At 20.6% G+C, this 17,336-nt stretch overlaps 6 protein-coding genes across 6 annotated transcripts; 1 reads left to right on the top strand and 5 right to left on the bottom strand.

Annotated features, from left to right (window-relative positions):
• The first annotated feature begins 352 nt into the window (after positions 1–352).
• Rheb (Ras homolog enriched in brain) lies at positions 353–2,667 on the top strand. The gene is made up of 6 exons (XM_011497631.1): positions 353–622; positions 1,096–1,314; positions 1,397–1,468; positions 1,963–2,170; positions 2,337–2,466; positions 2,540–2,667. The coding sequence occupies exons 2-6, from the start codon at positions 1,266–1,268 to the stop codon at positions 2,627–2,629; spliced, it is 549 nt and encodes a 182-aa protein (XP_011495933.1). The 5' UTR covers positions 353–622; positions 1,096–1,265; the 3' UTR covers positions 2,630–2,667.
• A 3,969-nt stretch (positions 2,668–6,636) lies between these two features.
• On the bottom strand, positions 6,637–7,891 carry LOC105360664 (ATP-dependent DNA helicase Q5-like). The gene is made up of 4 exons (XM_011497630.1): positions 7,792–7,891; positions 7,592–7,703; positions 7,073–7,146; positions 6,637–6,751 (listed from the first exon to the last, which is right to left on the bottom strand). The coding sequence occupies exons 1-4, from the start codon at positions 7,820–7,822 to the stop codon at positions 6,735–6,737; spliced, it is 234 nt and encodes a 77-aa protein (XP_011495932.1). The 5' UTR covers positions 7,823–7,891; the 3' UTR covers positions 6,637–6,734.
• Positions 7,892–7,944: 53 nt separating this feature from the next.
• LOC105360835 (ATP-dependent DNA helicase Q5-like) lies at positions 7,945–9,993 on the bottom strand. Its single transcript, XM_011497834.1, has 6 exons — positions 9,891–9,993; positions 9,570–9,694; positions 9,322–9,486; positions 8,655–8,828; positions 8,048–8,237; positions 7,945–7,952 (listed from the first exon to the last, which is right to left on the bottom strand). Exons 1-6 carry the CDS (start codon positions 9,991–9,993, stop codon positions 7,945–7,947), a joined length of 765 nt encoding a protein of 254 aa, XP_011496136.1.
• Positions 9,994–11,742: 1,749 nt separating this feature from the next.
• BORCS7 (BLOC-1 related complex subunit 7) lies at positions 11,743–12,224 on the bottom strand. The gene is made up of 2 exons (XM_011497629.1): positions 12,056–12,224; positions 11,743–11,958 (listed from the first exon to the last, which is right to left on the bottom strand). Exons 1-2 carry the CDS (start codon positions 12,191–12,193, stop codon positions 11,779–11,781), a joined length of 318 nt encoding a protein of 105 aa, XP_011495931.1. The 5' UTR covers positions 12,194–12,224; the 3' UTR covers positions 11,743–11,778.
• Positions 12,225–13,752: 1,528 nt separating this feature from the next.
• On the bottom strand, positions 13,753–15,335 carry LOC105360662 (ubiquitin thioesterase otubain-like). The gene is made up of 5 exons (XM_011497628.1): positions 15,158–15,335; positions 15,030–15,082; positions 14,593–14,892; positions 14,323–14,523; positions 13,753–14,058 (listed from the first exon to the last, which is right to left on the bottom strand). Exons 1-5 carry the CDS (start codon positions 15,198–15,200, stop codon positions 13,861–13,863), a joined length of 795 nt encoding a protein of 264 aa, XP_011495930.1. The 5' UTR covers positions 15,201–15,335; the 3' UTR covers positions 13,753–13,860.
• Positions 15,336–15,513: 178 nt separating this feature from the next.
• RpL32 (ribosomal protein L32) lies at positions 15,514–16,973 on the bottom strand. The gene is made up of 4 exons (XM_011497626.1): positions 16,879–16,973; positions 16,668–16,783; positions 16,370–16,522; positions 15,514–15,687 (listed from the first exon to the last, which is right to left on the bottom strand). The coding sequence occupies exons 2-4, from the start codon at positions 16,758–16,760 to the stop codon at positions 15,529–15,531; spliced, it is 405 nt and encodes a 134-aa protein (XP_011495928.1). The 5' UTR covers positions 16,761–16,783; positions 16,879–16,973; the 3' UTR covers positions 15,514–15,528.
• Positions 16,974–17,336: the final 363 nt, after the last annotated feature.

Genomic DNA, 17,336 nt, shown 5'->3' with positions numbered 1-17,336 from the left:
TTTTACTTTAAGTAATAAAAAACTAAATATGTATTTGGATGTAAAATAAACAAATTGTTTAAAAAGATGCAAAATGTGTTAATTCAGTAATTACGCTAAATTTAAAATATGAAATTAAAAGATAAAGAAAAATGATTATCTAGAATAGTTAGTACAATAAATATACTTAATTGTATTATACAATTATAGTCGTATTTCTTTATTTCTAGATGATTTTAAGTCGAAATAGTAATAGTAAATTGTCTTTCTACGTGAAAAAATTCAGCACAATCCAGACTCGTCTTTTATTTACGGTTCAGTGTCAGTGCTACGATATTAATTGATTAGTTAAGGCATCTGACGATGGTCAGCGCACTCGTACGACAAGCGTTTTACTAATGTGTTTATGTTTTCCATCTTTCTTCAGCATTATACACAATTTTTCTCGTCTGGCTTCGAGTATATTATTATAGAGGCTGCATAAATATTGTATTATCTTTTTTGTGTGTCCATCATTGAATTTTTTTTTATTATATGTAACGGATAATAAACTACAACAAAATCGTGTAGAACTAACTGTAATGTTTATATTGTAGTAAATAACTAATTAATTTGCTTATTCGTTATAGCGAAATAGTTAAAGGTAATTATTAATATTTTTTCTGTCGTATTATTGGGCGTGCATGCTTGTATTATATCTCTTTCATATCTATTACATTAATATGTTCTGCATTGTATGATACCTATAAAGAACATGCTTTTTCAATATACAAATACAACGTACACATACGTGATATGTGCATCATATGTCTATACATGCGCTGTAGTTAGTGCATATAATTCATCTTTTATAAATTATACTTTGAAATGTGCCTATTTTGCTTGTTCACATATTTCTTATGAATAAAAAGCTAATTTTTAATATTTTTATCCTCAAATGTATTATATCTTACATATGTAAATATTGCTTATTATTTAGTATTAAGAAGATAATGCATGGATTAAATTTGTAGGTTATAAATGCACTTGCGTGTGAGTACACGATGGTATACGTAATTTTTTTATTCTAACGTATCGAATAATTTTTCTATTACAATTATAAATTTTTATCGTTAGTAGATTCATTACTGTCAGCACAATGGAAAAAATTTTTCATGTTAAAATCTCAAAATGGTAGAGAATTGTGGGAGAAATTTTTCAATCTAGCATATTTAGCTGATGTTCTGTTTTAATTTATAATTATTAATTCAATTTCAACTTAACAATTATCCTAATCGCTTAGCAACATGCCGCCTAAACAGAGAAAAATAGCGATCATGGGCTATCGCTCTGTTGGTAAGTTAATAAAACTATATAGTTCTTTTTTTTCCAACAATTTGAAAACGTACATTAAACTATCAATAATCTTTACTTTTAGGAAAATCTTCATTGAGCATACAGTTTGTTGAAGGGCAGTTTGTTGATTCATACGATCCTACTATAGAAAATAGTAAGTTAAATAAATTTCTTAAAATATAAATTTTAAATGTTATTTAAAACTATTTTCTTAAATGTTTAAAAAAATTATAATGTAATATTAAATGATCTTTTTACAAAAACTATGTATAGAAATATTTTTTAAAAACTATATATATACGTATATATGGATTTCAATATCTTTCTTTTATTCTTAACAAAAAAAAGTTGATTTTATTTTTGTTAATTCAGGCATAAGTAAAAAAAGTTGCATATTTTGGTTTTTAATAATTTATAATATTACTTTATTAACGTTTATCAATTTTAACATAAATAATAAATTTATATTCATTATTAAATTTTGTTATCAAATTTAAATTTGATTATGTAACTGAAGTAATAGTAATTTAATAGTTTACTAGAATATAAGATATTGAATATATTTTTGATGCTTAATTTTCTATAATTTTTTTAAATAAATAAAGTCACTTATATATTAAAATTAATATTTTAATATTCCTGTTGAAGCATTTACAAAAAGTACTCGAGTGAATTCTCAAGATTATGAAGTCAAATTAGTTGACACAGCAGGTCAAGATGAATATAGCATTTTTCCAACACAGTACTCAATGGATATTCATGGATATGTTTTGGTATATAGTATAACTAGTGCAAAAAGCTTTGAAGTTGTACAAGTTATATATGATAAACTTCTCGATATCACAGGAAAAGTTCAGTATGTACATTATAGTCTTAAATAAGACAATAAAATTCTACTGTTTTTTATTTTATTACAAACTTAAATTTTAAGTCAAGTTATTTTTATGAATTTTTATATACAAATTTAAAAATTATTTTTTATAATAGAACATAATTATTACAATCATTTTTGTATTCCACAGCGTACCAATCGTTTTAGTTGGAAATAAAACTGACTTATATGTAGATCGAATGATTACTGCAGAACAAGGAAAACGGTTAGCAGATTCATGGCACGCAGCTTTCTTAGAAACAAGTGCAAAACAAAATGAGGTATATTATAAAAATTTCTTTATTATTTTAAATTTAATGATTATAAATAATAATAAAAATGTTAATGTTTTAGTCAGTTGCCGATATTTTTCATACTTTATTGGTTGAAATTGAAAAGGCTGATGGAAATGTACAAGAAAAACCTAGTTGCTTATTATCTTGAACTAAAATTTTAATTTAAGGTTTTGATTTCTTCAAATGGTGTGTATACACATATGTAAAATTTAAATATGTAAATTTAAGTAATTAACTATTTAGAAGTATTATTATTATTGAAACATCGATTATATATTATATGTATAGTAAATTGTTCAATGAATTTGTATTGTAAATATTTACTTAGGTAATGTATTAGAAATAAGTCATTTTAAAATATTAAATAAGTAGGATGATAAATATTTTTCTAAATGATTTTTCATAAAATTTGAATAATTAAAAAGAAAATAATTTATATAATAATTGAACCTTTGGTATTTTGTTTCCTTTTATAATAAATATACATGTGGATTTAATTTGTACTCAATAATTTCCAATACATTTTTTCACTTTTGTACTGGTTGTAAGTAGTAAGCTAATTATTTCAATAAACTCATTTCTATGTTAATAATAAAAATACTTCTTAAAATTAATTATTAATGTTTTATACTACCATTTAATTTTAATTATGTATTAATATTTTTCGAATAGATTATTCATAGTATCCAACATAATTCAATAAAGTATTTTAAACAAGATTTTTATGATAAGCGCATAACTAGAAATTAAAATATTATCTCTCTCTATATATATATATATATATATTTAATTTATACCATTTTACTTGTATACCATTAAGTGCAACACATTAACATTTTTAGATCTGGCACTTTTATTTCTTCCAGAAAGAACTTCTTTGACATTGTTAACAGAAGCATTATATTATTAATAATACATACTCATTGTTTTTATTTAAAAAAGTTTGCTGATTATTAAATAAATTAATGTGTTCTAATAATATATAAATTAATTAATTTATAAATCTATATCTAGCACTTGATGTTATATTTTTTCTTTTATCTTTAACTAATTTTGTTATGTAAATATAAATAACTGTCAAAAACTTAATTATATACTCAACGTTGGTTTAATAAAATATATATATATAGATCATTACTTTATTTGGATCATTAGTACAAAGTTTTCATAGTTAAATAAATTTTTTTATTTATTCTTGATATATTCTTAATAATAAATATATGCTAGAAAAGTAATGATCTATTCTTTCTTAATTCTTTCTACATTTATTAGTTCAAAACTAATTATAAATTATTATTGCAAAATAATATTTTCTGCAAATAAAATCAACATATTTTTCTTTAATCTTTTTAAAAACAATATTTGAGTATTTATAATTTGATAAAAATAAATAATGTAATTACTAAATATATAGTTTAATGTATGTTAAATATTTTTTGTAAAATTATAAAAAAGAATAGGTAATTCGGAATAAATATTTGATTACAAAATTGACTTAATATTGAACTATTTTTTAGAATTAAAGAAAATATATAAATTATTGAATGATTTTAGATAATTTGTAAATGACAGAAAAAATTAGCTACCAGCAGTAAATCATCAGTCTTCTAGTAATTACTCATCTATCACAATGAGAATATTAACTCAGCTAGACACAAATAACTAACAAATATCCAATAAATGAGAGATTCCAAAATGTACAACATGTACACACATAGGCAAGTGCATTTATTTCATGAATAATTAGTGATTATTGACTGTAGTCCTCATATATAGTCATAATAAAACTGCTTGAAATGAAAGACCATAACTTCAAATTAAATGTTGAGTATTTTTAAAAACCAAAATAGAAAATTTATAAATAATTATATTCATAATTTTTTAACTGATCAAGTAATTACTTGTGGTTAAAATAAATTATAAGCAGATTGGTCTTAAAATGAATTTGGATAATTTATTAAATATTTTAATGGAACCTATATCTATCGTGATATAATTTTTTGTAAAATATTTTTATAAATTACAGATAATTTTCAAAGAATTTCAGATAATTCAACAATTGATTATGAAGAATTAATATGTAAAAGTGCAATATCGTATGTGATATATTCACTTTATATTTATATTTATTGTCCATCTTTTTTATAAATTTGACTTGTACAATTTTTTATTCTTATATTATTTTTATGCACAATAATACTGTAGCATATATACTTCTGTACTCGAAAAATGTGAATTTGATGTATGTGTAAAACGACGATAAACTTAGTTAAAAAGTGTTCTCATACACCCATAAAAAAATTAAAAATGTACATTTCAAATATAAAATCTGTATATTAATTTTTAAGTACATGCGTAAATGCGAATGCGCAAGTATTTTTGGTGTGTGTGTTTAAAAACGAAGAATGGAAACAATTGTACGTACAGAGCAAGTACAACATATACTGTGAAATATATATAGACATTAAATAAACTTGAGGAAAATATGACCTCAAAAGTTTCTGTTTTCATAGATGATTTATTTATTTTATTCAGAATAATATGTCTAGTACTGATTTCGTAATTTCAAAACTAATTTGTATTTTTCTATTAAAATTCATTTAAGTATAGATTAACATATTAAAGAAATAGCCTATGTTACAGGTATTATTTATTTAAAATAATTTCCCAGGTAGTATTATAAAATTAATTTTTTATATAAATAATGTAATTACGCCGAATTTATTTTTGAATTTTTTTCATGTACTACTTAATTTAAATACTAACAAATTACACATTTAATTATTATGCTACAAATTTTACAGTAGATATTGTAAATGTTTTAATTTACCGTACTCCGAAATGAAATTTTATAATCAATTTAAATATTCTTATAATAATTTGTATAAATATAATTGAATCTATTATACATATGCTCATATATAATACTAAATATTTTTAAATTTACTTCTATAATGAATTTTATTTTAATAATTGTTCCAAACGTTTTTTTATTTGATTAAAAACATAATGCAATATACTTCAATATAATTTATTTAAAAGTAGTAATACTATATTTCAATCAATCATTCCAATTTTAATTCTATTAATGAAAATATGATTTGATGTATAAACTTAATATTAACATTTCTATAATTTCTTTCTTATACATTAATATACATATTTTTTTATATTTCTTATACATACTTTTTATTTTTGTAATTATAATTCCGATTGTTAAATTAATTAAAATCACAATTGCTTATTATATAACATCTTATGTATTACTTTTAATTGTTCTTCTGCACTCATCTGACAATACACATGTGAACAAAATTTTCTATCACATTTATTATTTTTTAAGTATTTAATTTTATTTTCTCTTGCACTTCCTCTTTTTTTAAACTTTTTTATACTATTTTTTGTATTATTTTCTACATTAATTGATTCATAAACATTAAATAAATTAGAGTTAGTTCGACTAACTAATGATGTACATGGAGATGATGAATTTATGCTTTTTTTTCGATATAATGTCTTATATATTTCTTGTATTTGTAAATCAGCATTTGCTCTAATTTCTCCATGTAAATTAGATTCTGTACGTATGAAATCTAAATCCTAAATAAAGAAAATCATAATTTCATGTCAAATTCCAAGAATAAATTTTATGAATAAAGTATATTAAAATATTGCTGTTTTATGAAATAACTATATCATAATAATATATAAAATACCTTATTCTCTTGATTTTCATTAATATAAATAAATTGATCCATCTTTTGGTTATGTGTGGGTGTTACTTTACTAAACATTTTAAAAAAGATTGTTTCAATTATAAAATAATTAATGCAAGAAATTCGCAACTATGCTGATAATTTATCATATTAGTTAATATTACCTTACCTTATTTTATTATCATTAATACTAGTTTCAAATTTCTGAAAAATTTCTAATAAAATACTCTTATTATCAGCATTTACACTCATACTACTTTGATTATCTAATAGCATTTCTTGATAATTATCACTAAAAAAATTTATCAAAAAATACAGAAACTTATAATTTTAGATACTTTAATAATAAATACGACTTTATTACTTACAATTTGTCATATATATTAAGATTGAAACTTTCAAGTGATCCATTAAAAGTTAAATTATTTTCATCAAAATAATTTAATTGTAGTAGACTTTCTTTAGCAGCTTCTTTATTTTTACAAACATTACAGCGATATTTGCAAATTGGTACTTGATTTCCAAAATATTTAGATATTACTGCATGCATACATCTTAAAAATAAATTCAATAGTAAAAAATCAATTATGTTGATTTTATATTAAACTAATTAACTTCAAATTTAATTTATTTAAAGTTATATTTAAAAAAATAATATAAGTATAAAAATTATAATAATTAATAAAAAATTTCATCTAAAATAATGAATAATATTTACTCCATTTTCACTATGCTTTTTAGCATTTCCATTAGTAAAATAATTTTAGTTTGTGAATAAATTTGTTGATTTGGATTTTCAGAAATAAATAGGTTTTGCTGATTAAAATTTCTGATATCTTTAAAGTAACAATAGATTCTACAATAGGACATATTACCATCATGTCCAGCTCTTCCTGATTCTTGATAATAATTTGCAATACTTGAAAGAGCATACCAATGTACAGTAAATCTAAAAAAAATTAAATTGAAACAAAATTTTAACGATTTATAATCTATATAAGATTTATGAAAATGGGAATTGCTTTCGATTAAAAAATTAATGTTAAGAATGTATAATCATTTTAATAAATAAGAAAGTATATATGCTTTTTTTTGTAAGCTAAAATCATATATACAAATAGGAATCGTAATTACAATAGTTTAAACTACAAAAAGTTTTTCATTTAAAACAAAATGTAAATAATAATTGAAATGCTTTCTCAAATTGAAATATTTAATAGTAGTTGTTAATAATATAAAATTGATATGTTTAAGAATACTAAATCTATTTTAAATATCTTAAATATCCAATATTTTCGTAGATTAAAAATTTTAATTTCAACCAAGTAGGAAATATATATAAATAAAAATGTATGCATATAAATATTTATTAAATAAAATTTAAAAAATTTAACCTGACTGTTTGCTTGGAAACTCCTATACCAAAATTATTAGTTGCGATAATAATACTAACTGCACCAGAGTTCCATAAATGTTGAATTTTAAGACGTGTTCGAATTTTAAATCCTAAAATTAAATTATAAGTTTAATTTGATACAATTAATAAATAATTCATTTCTAATTTAGTTATATATTTTAAAAATTGCATTCTTACGAGTATCATAAGCTACTGCTGAAATTCCCATAGAATTTAATATATTAGCAAGGTTTATAGTTGTGTCTCTCTTCTGACAAAAAATAATACCAGAATTTCTTTTTTCCTAAGAATTAAAATAATAAAACAACTTATTTTAACTTAAATATTAAATTATATTACTGCAGACAATTAACACCAAGAATAAATGTTACAATATTATATAATGAAATGACTACAATAAATAAATTAAATATAATGGATATAATACAAATACATATGCTTACTTTCGGTACAGACATATCGACATGTCCAAGGCTTTCAACAATAAATTGTTTTAAATGTTGTACTGGATCTGGGAGATTATCAATAAACCAAATATCATGAAACAAATTTGATCGAAAAACTGGCATTGTAAAAATCAGTGGATCTTTCATTTGTAATGTTTTGAAAATATCTTCTATAACCTACATTATTAAATTTGAATTTTAAATTAAATTCTCTTATTTATTGAATAAAATATTTTATAAATAAAACGTTTGTTATTATATATGTTATATAATTAATAAAAATATTAAGTCTGTTAAATAAAATGAATTATTCTAACAATAGATTCTTGTTACTTTTTAAATATTATAAATTAAAATATTATTTCTTGACTAAAATGAATTACAATATACATTAAAATAATTTATTTCTTTCATTTATAATATAACATTTATTATATATATTTTATGACAAATAATTTTTTTCTATTTGTCTTTAATATTGAATAAAAGTTGTGTAAAATTAAAACTATCCCATATTTATAAGGTTATTTATTTTTACTTATTTCTTTTCATTAAAAAAATTGTTTTATAATATTTTTATTATTTATTTATTACCTCTTTTGTAGCTGAAGCTGTAACAGCTATAATCGGTACATTTGGTCTTTTAAGTGGCCATTCAACAAATTTTCTATAAGAATGTCTATAATCATGACTCCATGGACTTAAACAATGCACTTCATCAATAACAAAGTAAGATAATACATTTGGTTGTATATTTTTTAGTATTATCTAAAATAATAAAAATATGAATCGAAAGTTATTACTTATAATTGTTATTAAAAAGCAGAAATATATTTAAATATTGACATTGATAAGCCATCCTATATCATTAGTTATACTTGAGCAGACAATAATGTACTTTAGTTATTTTTAAATAATTAAAATTGATTAATATTTTTACTATTTAAACTGGGCTTAACTAATATTTCTAAAACTGTTATTATCTTTTTACTTATTGATCACTTATTACTGTTATTATTACTATTATTATTATTATTATTATTACTACCACTACATACTGTCACTATTGCTATATTTATTTAATAATAATTCTTTTGTTATATAAAATAAATTCTAAAATTATTTATTTTTGATAAGTAAAAATTAATTCACTTTGAGATTTATTATTTGTTTAACTTATATTAAATTTATATTTCTTATTTTAAAATATAAAAAAAAATATATTAAAAAATTAATTTTTTTATGTTAAATACTACATCACCTGAAAAGATGATGATATGTACTGTTCAGGAGTTATATATAATAATTTTATTTTTGGCCTTCTCGATTTCATTTCTTGCTTTATTTTGAATTTTATTTTTTTTGAAGTATAAGCATCCCAATTATAAACCAAAATTTGTTTACTTTTTAGATAATTTACTTGATGCTAGAAATAAAATAATAAATAGAAATAAAAACTAAACAAATTAAATAACATTTACATTGTATAAATATTAATTGAATATTAACCGTAGCAGAAGCTATTGTTGGTGAAATAACAATAGCAAATGAATTATCCTTTATTGTTATTGGTAATTGAAAACATAATGATTTTCCAAAACCACTTGGCATACAAATGTAAATATCTTTCTCGTCTATAAAAAAAACACTTAATTTCTTAATTTAAGTTATTTTTTTAATAATTAAAATTATTAATTTATTTTTAACTTCAAGATTATTATTTTGAGGTTATTATAACTAACTTTTATAAAATATAAATAACCAATAATTACAAATATTTAAACGAAATTTCAAATTATTTGAAAATTAAACTAATCAATTAATTCTAACTTTTATAAACGGCTTCAGTTGCTTCTTTCTGTAAATAATTTTTATAATCATTATATCCGAATTGACTTTGCAATTTGTCCTGTAATATTTTCTGATGTCTCATTGTATATTTTAATTAAAATAGATGAATAAAAGACCAACAAATAACCTTATCTTTTAACACTACATATAAATATTTCAATTATACACTAAAATCTTTATATATTATCTATATTTTAAATTACAAATACATTTTATAAAGACTTTGCAATAGAATTTTTTGCAGATTTGATTAAGCAGTTTTATTTATGAAATATGGTTATATGAATTGTTTTCATTTTATAAATTGCAACCTATAAAATCTTCACCCATTTAAATTATAAAATATTATGTAGATCGTAATAATTCAGTTAATAACTCTGTATAATTAGAATAAAATATTTACTAATATAATGGATTCATTTGCATTGAATTTATCTTTTGCAAATAGCTGATTTCAAAAGTTGAATACAAAATCATATTTAACTTATAATTATTGAAATTAGGAATGTTTAAAATTAATTAAAATCAATTAATTTATTTTTTTTCTAAGCTGAAATACAATTGGTATAATGACAATTGACTAAAGTTAATATATTATAAACATGAAGCAGGGTGAAATACATAATAAAAATAGATAATTATTCAATGAAATTAATAATTTTTAGCAATGAAAAATATTTATTTAGTTTTTATTATAAAATAAGAATGTATTTTGCGATGAAATATTAATACGTATTTTTTGAATATTAAATTAAAAAGATTCTATTTTAATAAGAAATTTTTTTAATTATACTAATAAATAAATAAGTTGTGTATACAGTTGAACAAATGATATTTAATTAAATTCATTAGCCACATGAATCAGCAAACATTTTTTATAATACTATTTTGCAAAACTACATTCATTCATAAAAATTTAACAATTGATTTTTTGAATAAATATATATATAGTGTATTTGAAGATTCGTGTTTATGCTTACTAAATCACTTAATGAATATAAATTATTTTAAATAAATAAATAAATTTTCTACATATTTGTTATTATTATTATTATTACTGTAATTATTTTTCTTATTTCTGTAATATTACTTTTACATCAGGAATTGTACTTCTTATTATACTACTGTATTATAATGGTATAATATTAGTACACTTTTATTTAATGCAGTTTTTGCTATGAAATAAATTTAAAAATGAATTTTTCTTTTTATCAATTGATGATTGTATCTAATATCTAATAGAGTATTAGTATCAGTAATTGGTATTCAATTGTAGCTATTATATTACTATTATATTTCGCGATATATATATATATATATATATATATCACCATTTTAAATAAAATATTTTAATTTTTTATATAAATATTACTTTTTAATTTAATTAACAACCAAAGTTTTTTAATTCAAAACTGATATATAATTTAGACATCAGATAAATTCAATTTTTATGTCTATTAAACAAAACAATAAAAATAACTAATATAATAAAACTATATGTATGAAAATAATGAATGTAGAATATCATTAAAATTTTAAAAAATATATAATTATTTTTAAGTTTCAATCTTTAATAATACTTTCAATAAAATATTGGTAAGTTTTTTTAAATATTGAACAATTATTGATTTTATATTTTTATGAAGTAATTTATATATTTTTTATTACATTAAAACAATATTGTTTAATTATAAAAATTGTACAAAAATAAAAGTATAGAAATATATTTTTTTAATAAATCCACTGTAAACTTCAATTTATAATATATATATTAAACCTATTAATAACTAAAATCATTAATGGATTGAAATATTATAATAGATTTTTATAGTTTCAATTTTTATATCTTACACATAACTCACAATATTTATTGTTGCATTGTACGTAGTTGTTCAGTAACTTCTTTCAATTTAAGTACACTTTGATTGATTATATTTAATTGTAATTCTAAATGTGTTACAATTAAAGTTAATTTTTTCATGTTCATTTCTACACTTTCAAGAATTTGTTCTTGTTGAGAAAATTTTTTTGCAGATTTCATCAAAATCTATATTAAGTGAAACATTTTAATATTAATCATTAATGCTTAAAAATTTTAACTATTCTTATTAGATATGATTAGTATTTTTAATACAATTACTCACTTCATTACTTTTTGAACCTCTTTGAATTTGTCTCGTTAAAGATGCAATATTATTAATATTCACTTGTACTCTATCAGCTAGTCTTATCTTAGAGTCAATGAATAAGTTTCGAGCACTAGTACTTGAAGCTGATGTCATTATTAAAAATTTTTTGTTATTTTTAAGGCAGCTATATTAACATAACATATAATTTTAAAGAATTTGTTTTTAATTCATTATTTTATTTGAAATAAATAATTTAATTTCAATATCATTATAAAATTATTTTATTTTCCTATTATTATCTATACATTACCATCTATGATCAATTTCTATACACAAGTATTTAAAAAATTAAATAGTATTTAATATAAAATAAAATTTATTATATTTAATAATTGTCTTAATTTTTAAATCCAAGCAAACAACAGAAATAAATAATCAATTATAATAATCAGAAAAATAAATTACTTTCGGTATACGCATGAAACAACATATGTTATTAACCTTAAATTACTCAAACCAAAGATGATAAGGCATTAATAATATTATTGTTATTAAAGAAAAATTGAGCTTACTTTGTAATATTGTACTATAAGGAAACAGAATTTTCAATTTGTTACTAATGAAGCGAATATAGAAGCATTTAATATAAAATATTTTTCATGGATCAATTTGTGTCAAAGTAGTTTTACTCTAACAGATGCTATTTTCGAGCGTAATATGATGTACCGTGATTGTTATATAAATTCTAATCTATACACTCATTAGTTAAACTTTATTTAAATACGGAAAATGACAATAATACTGTGTTTTAATTTAGTTATCTAGAATTATAAAATATGTCTATTATTTGTATATTGAACTATCTCTTGGATTGGAAATAAAATTACACCAAATATATTACATTTATTATTGTTATATAAATATATTTAATATTAAAAATAGCATTTTATTGTTTATTAGTTCATTATCTTACATAAATACATTTTACCATTATTTCCTTTTAACACAATCTCTAAATACAAATATATTTAATAAATCTTATTACAAATTTAATAAAATTTATATTAATTATTTTCTCATTTAATTAAAATTATATTTCATTCATGTCTAAACTTATTCAAACATTGACTTGAGATTTTATATTATTGGAATATAACCGAATATACAAATGCTTATATACATATAAATATAGAAGGTTAGCTGACAATAAATTTATTGACATAAATTTAAATTATAAAATGTAATTATATTGAGAGTAGATGTATTTTTATTTAAAATAAATTAGTAGGTAATGAAATCAAATATAATTTATGTACATCATTTAATTTTCTTTAAATATTTATTTATTGCTTAAAAATTACTTAATTTATTTAAATTAATATGCTCATAATAAAAAAATGAATGAAATATTCTAAAAAAAGAAAAGTTACTATTTTGTATGAAATTTGTTTATTTTCATTTCATAAATTATGATCAAAATTTGCGAAAAACTTAATATTTTACAAATTAGACAATTCACTTTTTTAAAATAATTGAATAATACTAATTCTTAATGCTAACAATCTTTTAAGAATATTAACTTTAATAATGAAATTTAACATTTTATCTTAGACAATTAATAAAATAGATGCAGCTATTTATTATACTATTATTAAAAAAAATTTTATTTTGACATTTTTAAAGATTATTTAATCTCAAATATAAAATGATCTCACAGATTTTTTAATTTTAGTTTATGTATAAATTACTAAAAGGAAGATTTCAATTCTACACTCTTAGTAACAAATTAGCATTTTAACTTTTCAAATCATAAAAATTTATCAAGGATAAAGAATATCATAATGGCCTGGTCGATACAGTAAATGAATAGATGGTGTCGATCCCTCTGGGAAGTCATGTGCTGTTACTTCAGTACCAGCACCTCTATCCATGTATCGAACACGTACTCCAGTATTTAACGCAGTACTCATAGCAATTATATGAATATGATCAGATTCCTTATACATTGGTTCAACTTCCTGAAAAATAACTCTAAATTTAAAAGTTCATAAATTTAAGTTACACTTAATCACTTTAAATAATTATTTTTATGGGTAATCAATGATCTTTTATTACAAAAATATATATTTTAACAATATATTTATTTAGTAATTATGAATATCATCAAATAATACATTTTTTAAATACAAAGTACAAATTATTTAAAAAAAAATCATTCATCAGAAATAGTTTTTGAATATTATAAACTTACTGTATATACTTTATAAGTATTAAATACAAACCTGATGACAAAATTCTTTAACTGTCCGATCACCTTCAATAAAATGTTGATAAAATTCAGCCTCTCTTTGAAGATGACCAGAAGTTATTAGCCTAAGGTAAACAACAACATAATCCGAATATCCTTGATCATTGAAAAGTTTATGAAGTTCTATGTAACTATTATCTGTATCCCCACCAACTTTATCAATAACTTCCATAAACTGTAAAAAATTATTATAGTTGGAATAATACAAAAAATACATATAAAAATATTTAATGAAAAACTTTACCGTATCATGAAAATCTTCAACAGTAAATTGGGGAAATCCTAACTCAACCAGATTTTCTTTACTTTTACGTGCAAGTTCTCGGAATTTTTCATATTCGTCTTTATTATTAATAAGTTTTTCTAAATAAGCATAACTAAAAGCTCGAAAGAAACAATTGCCATCTGGTCTTGTTCTTCTAAAGAATGAATATTTTTGAGCTAATGCCCTTGCCTTTGATAAATATATATCATCTTCTGTATATTCACTTTCTAATGCTTTCAATGATTCTTTTTCGCCAACCAACGAAATTGTTTCTTGTATCTATACAAATATAAAATCAAATATATAAAAAAAATGTTAAGATATTTATAGATAATTTATTTTCAGATTGATTTGTCACTATTTTGATTTGAGATCAGACCTTGCTCTTGACATTTGATAAGAAATAAAACAATAACCTCTTTTTCAATACGTCTCTGTTGTTGAAGTATAAGTTCATCTTGATTGACGTCTGTAATAAAATAATATTGGGACTCGTATTTATATACAAGTTTTCACTTATGTAATAAAGATACCGAAATAAAACCTGTATTTTCAGTTGATTTTGCTTGTACTGTCCGGTCTCCCATATTCTGATTTTTTTCAGAAACTTTTACGGTGAAAAATGCTGACTAAAAGAACAGATCACTATTCTCCAAAATGTAACAGCGATTAGTTTCACAATTTAAACATAGATGGCAATGAAATATATACATCCTTATCGTAAGATAAAAAATTTAATTCCTATATAACATTATTTTTATTGCCCAAATTAACAAATAATGATTATTTATACGAAAAATATTAATAATTTAATCAATGAGTGTGGGAAAATAAAATAATAGACGTATATTGTTTTTTCTCATATATATATATATATATATATATATATATATATATATATAAAATAATTACAATTTATTCATTCTCTTCAGAACGAAGGCGAGCATTAGCATTTGTTACGCGAATAGATAACTGTTGGGCACGTTCAACAATTGTCTTGCGTTTTTTACTGCTTACTCCATGTGCAATTTCCGCACAAAATTTACGGTTCTGCATTATTAAAACTTCCAACTCCTATAAAAAAGAAGAAAAACAGTATAATATAATATAAAAATATTTAAATATTATTATAAATATTGTACAACTACTAAATATAATAAAACCATCTGTCTTTACCATTTTGTATCATTTAATTTTTTGTTTTGATAATTTTTATCAATGATTTGTACATTGGTTTGTAAATAAAAATATAGAATTCTAAAAAATATTAAAATTAAAAATGTTTTCATTCATTATTTACTTTCATATTATAAATATGAACATGTCAGATTAAATTTACAATTTAGTTGGTACAACTTTGATATAAATGTTTCTACAATTAATACATGTTTGATTAATCATGAATATGCTAAATATTTACATTTAATATTTAATGTACATATTAATATTTATTAATACATATTAATCTTTAATGTTATTCTTATAAAAAACAAATTGTTTCGTTTAATTATTTAAATTTGTTAAATATTGTATCAATTATTATTCTAATCACTTTTATAATAAACTAAAATAAAATAAAATTAATTTATTTATTAAAATAGATGTTTAAATTTAAAACAGAAAAATTATATATAAAACCTGATCTTACCTTATCTTACCTTAATAACATGCGACAATAATGGATTACTTTTAATTTTAGAAATTAAAGTGATGTCTAAATAATTTCTCAAACATATTATAGTTTTTATTAACTTACTTTTACATTATGAATGAGAACTTTCCGAAATCCAGTTGGAAGCATATGACGTGTTTTCTTATTGCTACCGTAACCAATATTGGGCATAAGATATTGTCCCTTAAATCGCCTTCTAACTCTGTTATCAATACCTTTAGGTTTTCTCCAGTTTCTCTAGAATATGTTAATAAATCAATCTAACAAATAATATGTGTAAAATATAATTACAATAAGTAAATATTTAAAAATAAAATTAATATTTTACATTGTATTCTAAACTCAATATGGTTTTAAATATTTTGAAAATTACATATTTTACCTTTAGTTTGTGATATCGATCACTTTGGTGTCTAATAAAGCGCTTCGTTCTTTTTTTAATGATTTTCGGCCTGTACACTGGTCGAATAGACATATTGCTTAAGTTTTTCTAAGTCACTAAAACAGAACAAAAGTATTCTTCAATATTACATGTTGAACATGATCATATAATCTTTGCCAATAAATTTTGGAAGTTCAACTATTACAATTCCTTTCACAAAAAATATATTGTCAATTGAATTGGATAGTATATTACTTGTTCATAAATTTTATAATTATTATTTTGTATTGTTGGATTTTATTGTAAATAACGGATAATTAAATAAATTACGTACCCTCTCAAATAAATGCAAGATCTTTGATTTAAGGCTTGAATACGAAATACGATTATAATACAAGTTACAGAAGCAGCCAATTATCAATAAGAATATAGAAGCAAAAGCGTAAAACTTTTTCTTAGATGATTGGCTTTTGATTGGATGATTTTGTATTTTGTACTTTTTACATACTTGTGTCAATACCTTTATTCAATTTATTATTAGAATATATTTCGTATATATAGCTTAAAAGATGTTTTCCAATTACTTTTCTTAAATTCTTATGTTTTAAATAAATTTCTATTTATTAGTATGTTCAAATTTTCTTTATCTTTTTTACATAAACTAATGTT

The sequence above is a fragment of the Ceratosolen solmsi genome, unplaced genomic scaffold (assembly GCF_000503995.2).
Source record: "Ceratosolen solmsi marchali unplaced genomic scaffold, CerSol_1.0 scaffold47, whole genome shotgun sequence".
Lineage (NCBI taxonomy): Eukaryota > Metazoa > Arthropoda > Insecta > Hymenoptera > Agaonidae > Ceratosolen > Ceratosolen solmsi.
The sequence above is the reverse complement of the archived record's forward strand: the minus strand, read 5'-3'. Positions and strand labels throughout refer to the sequence as shown.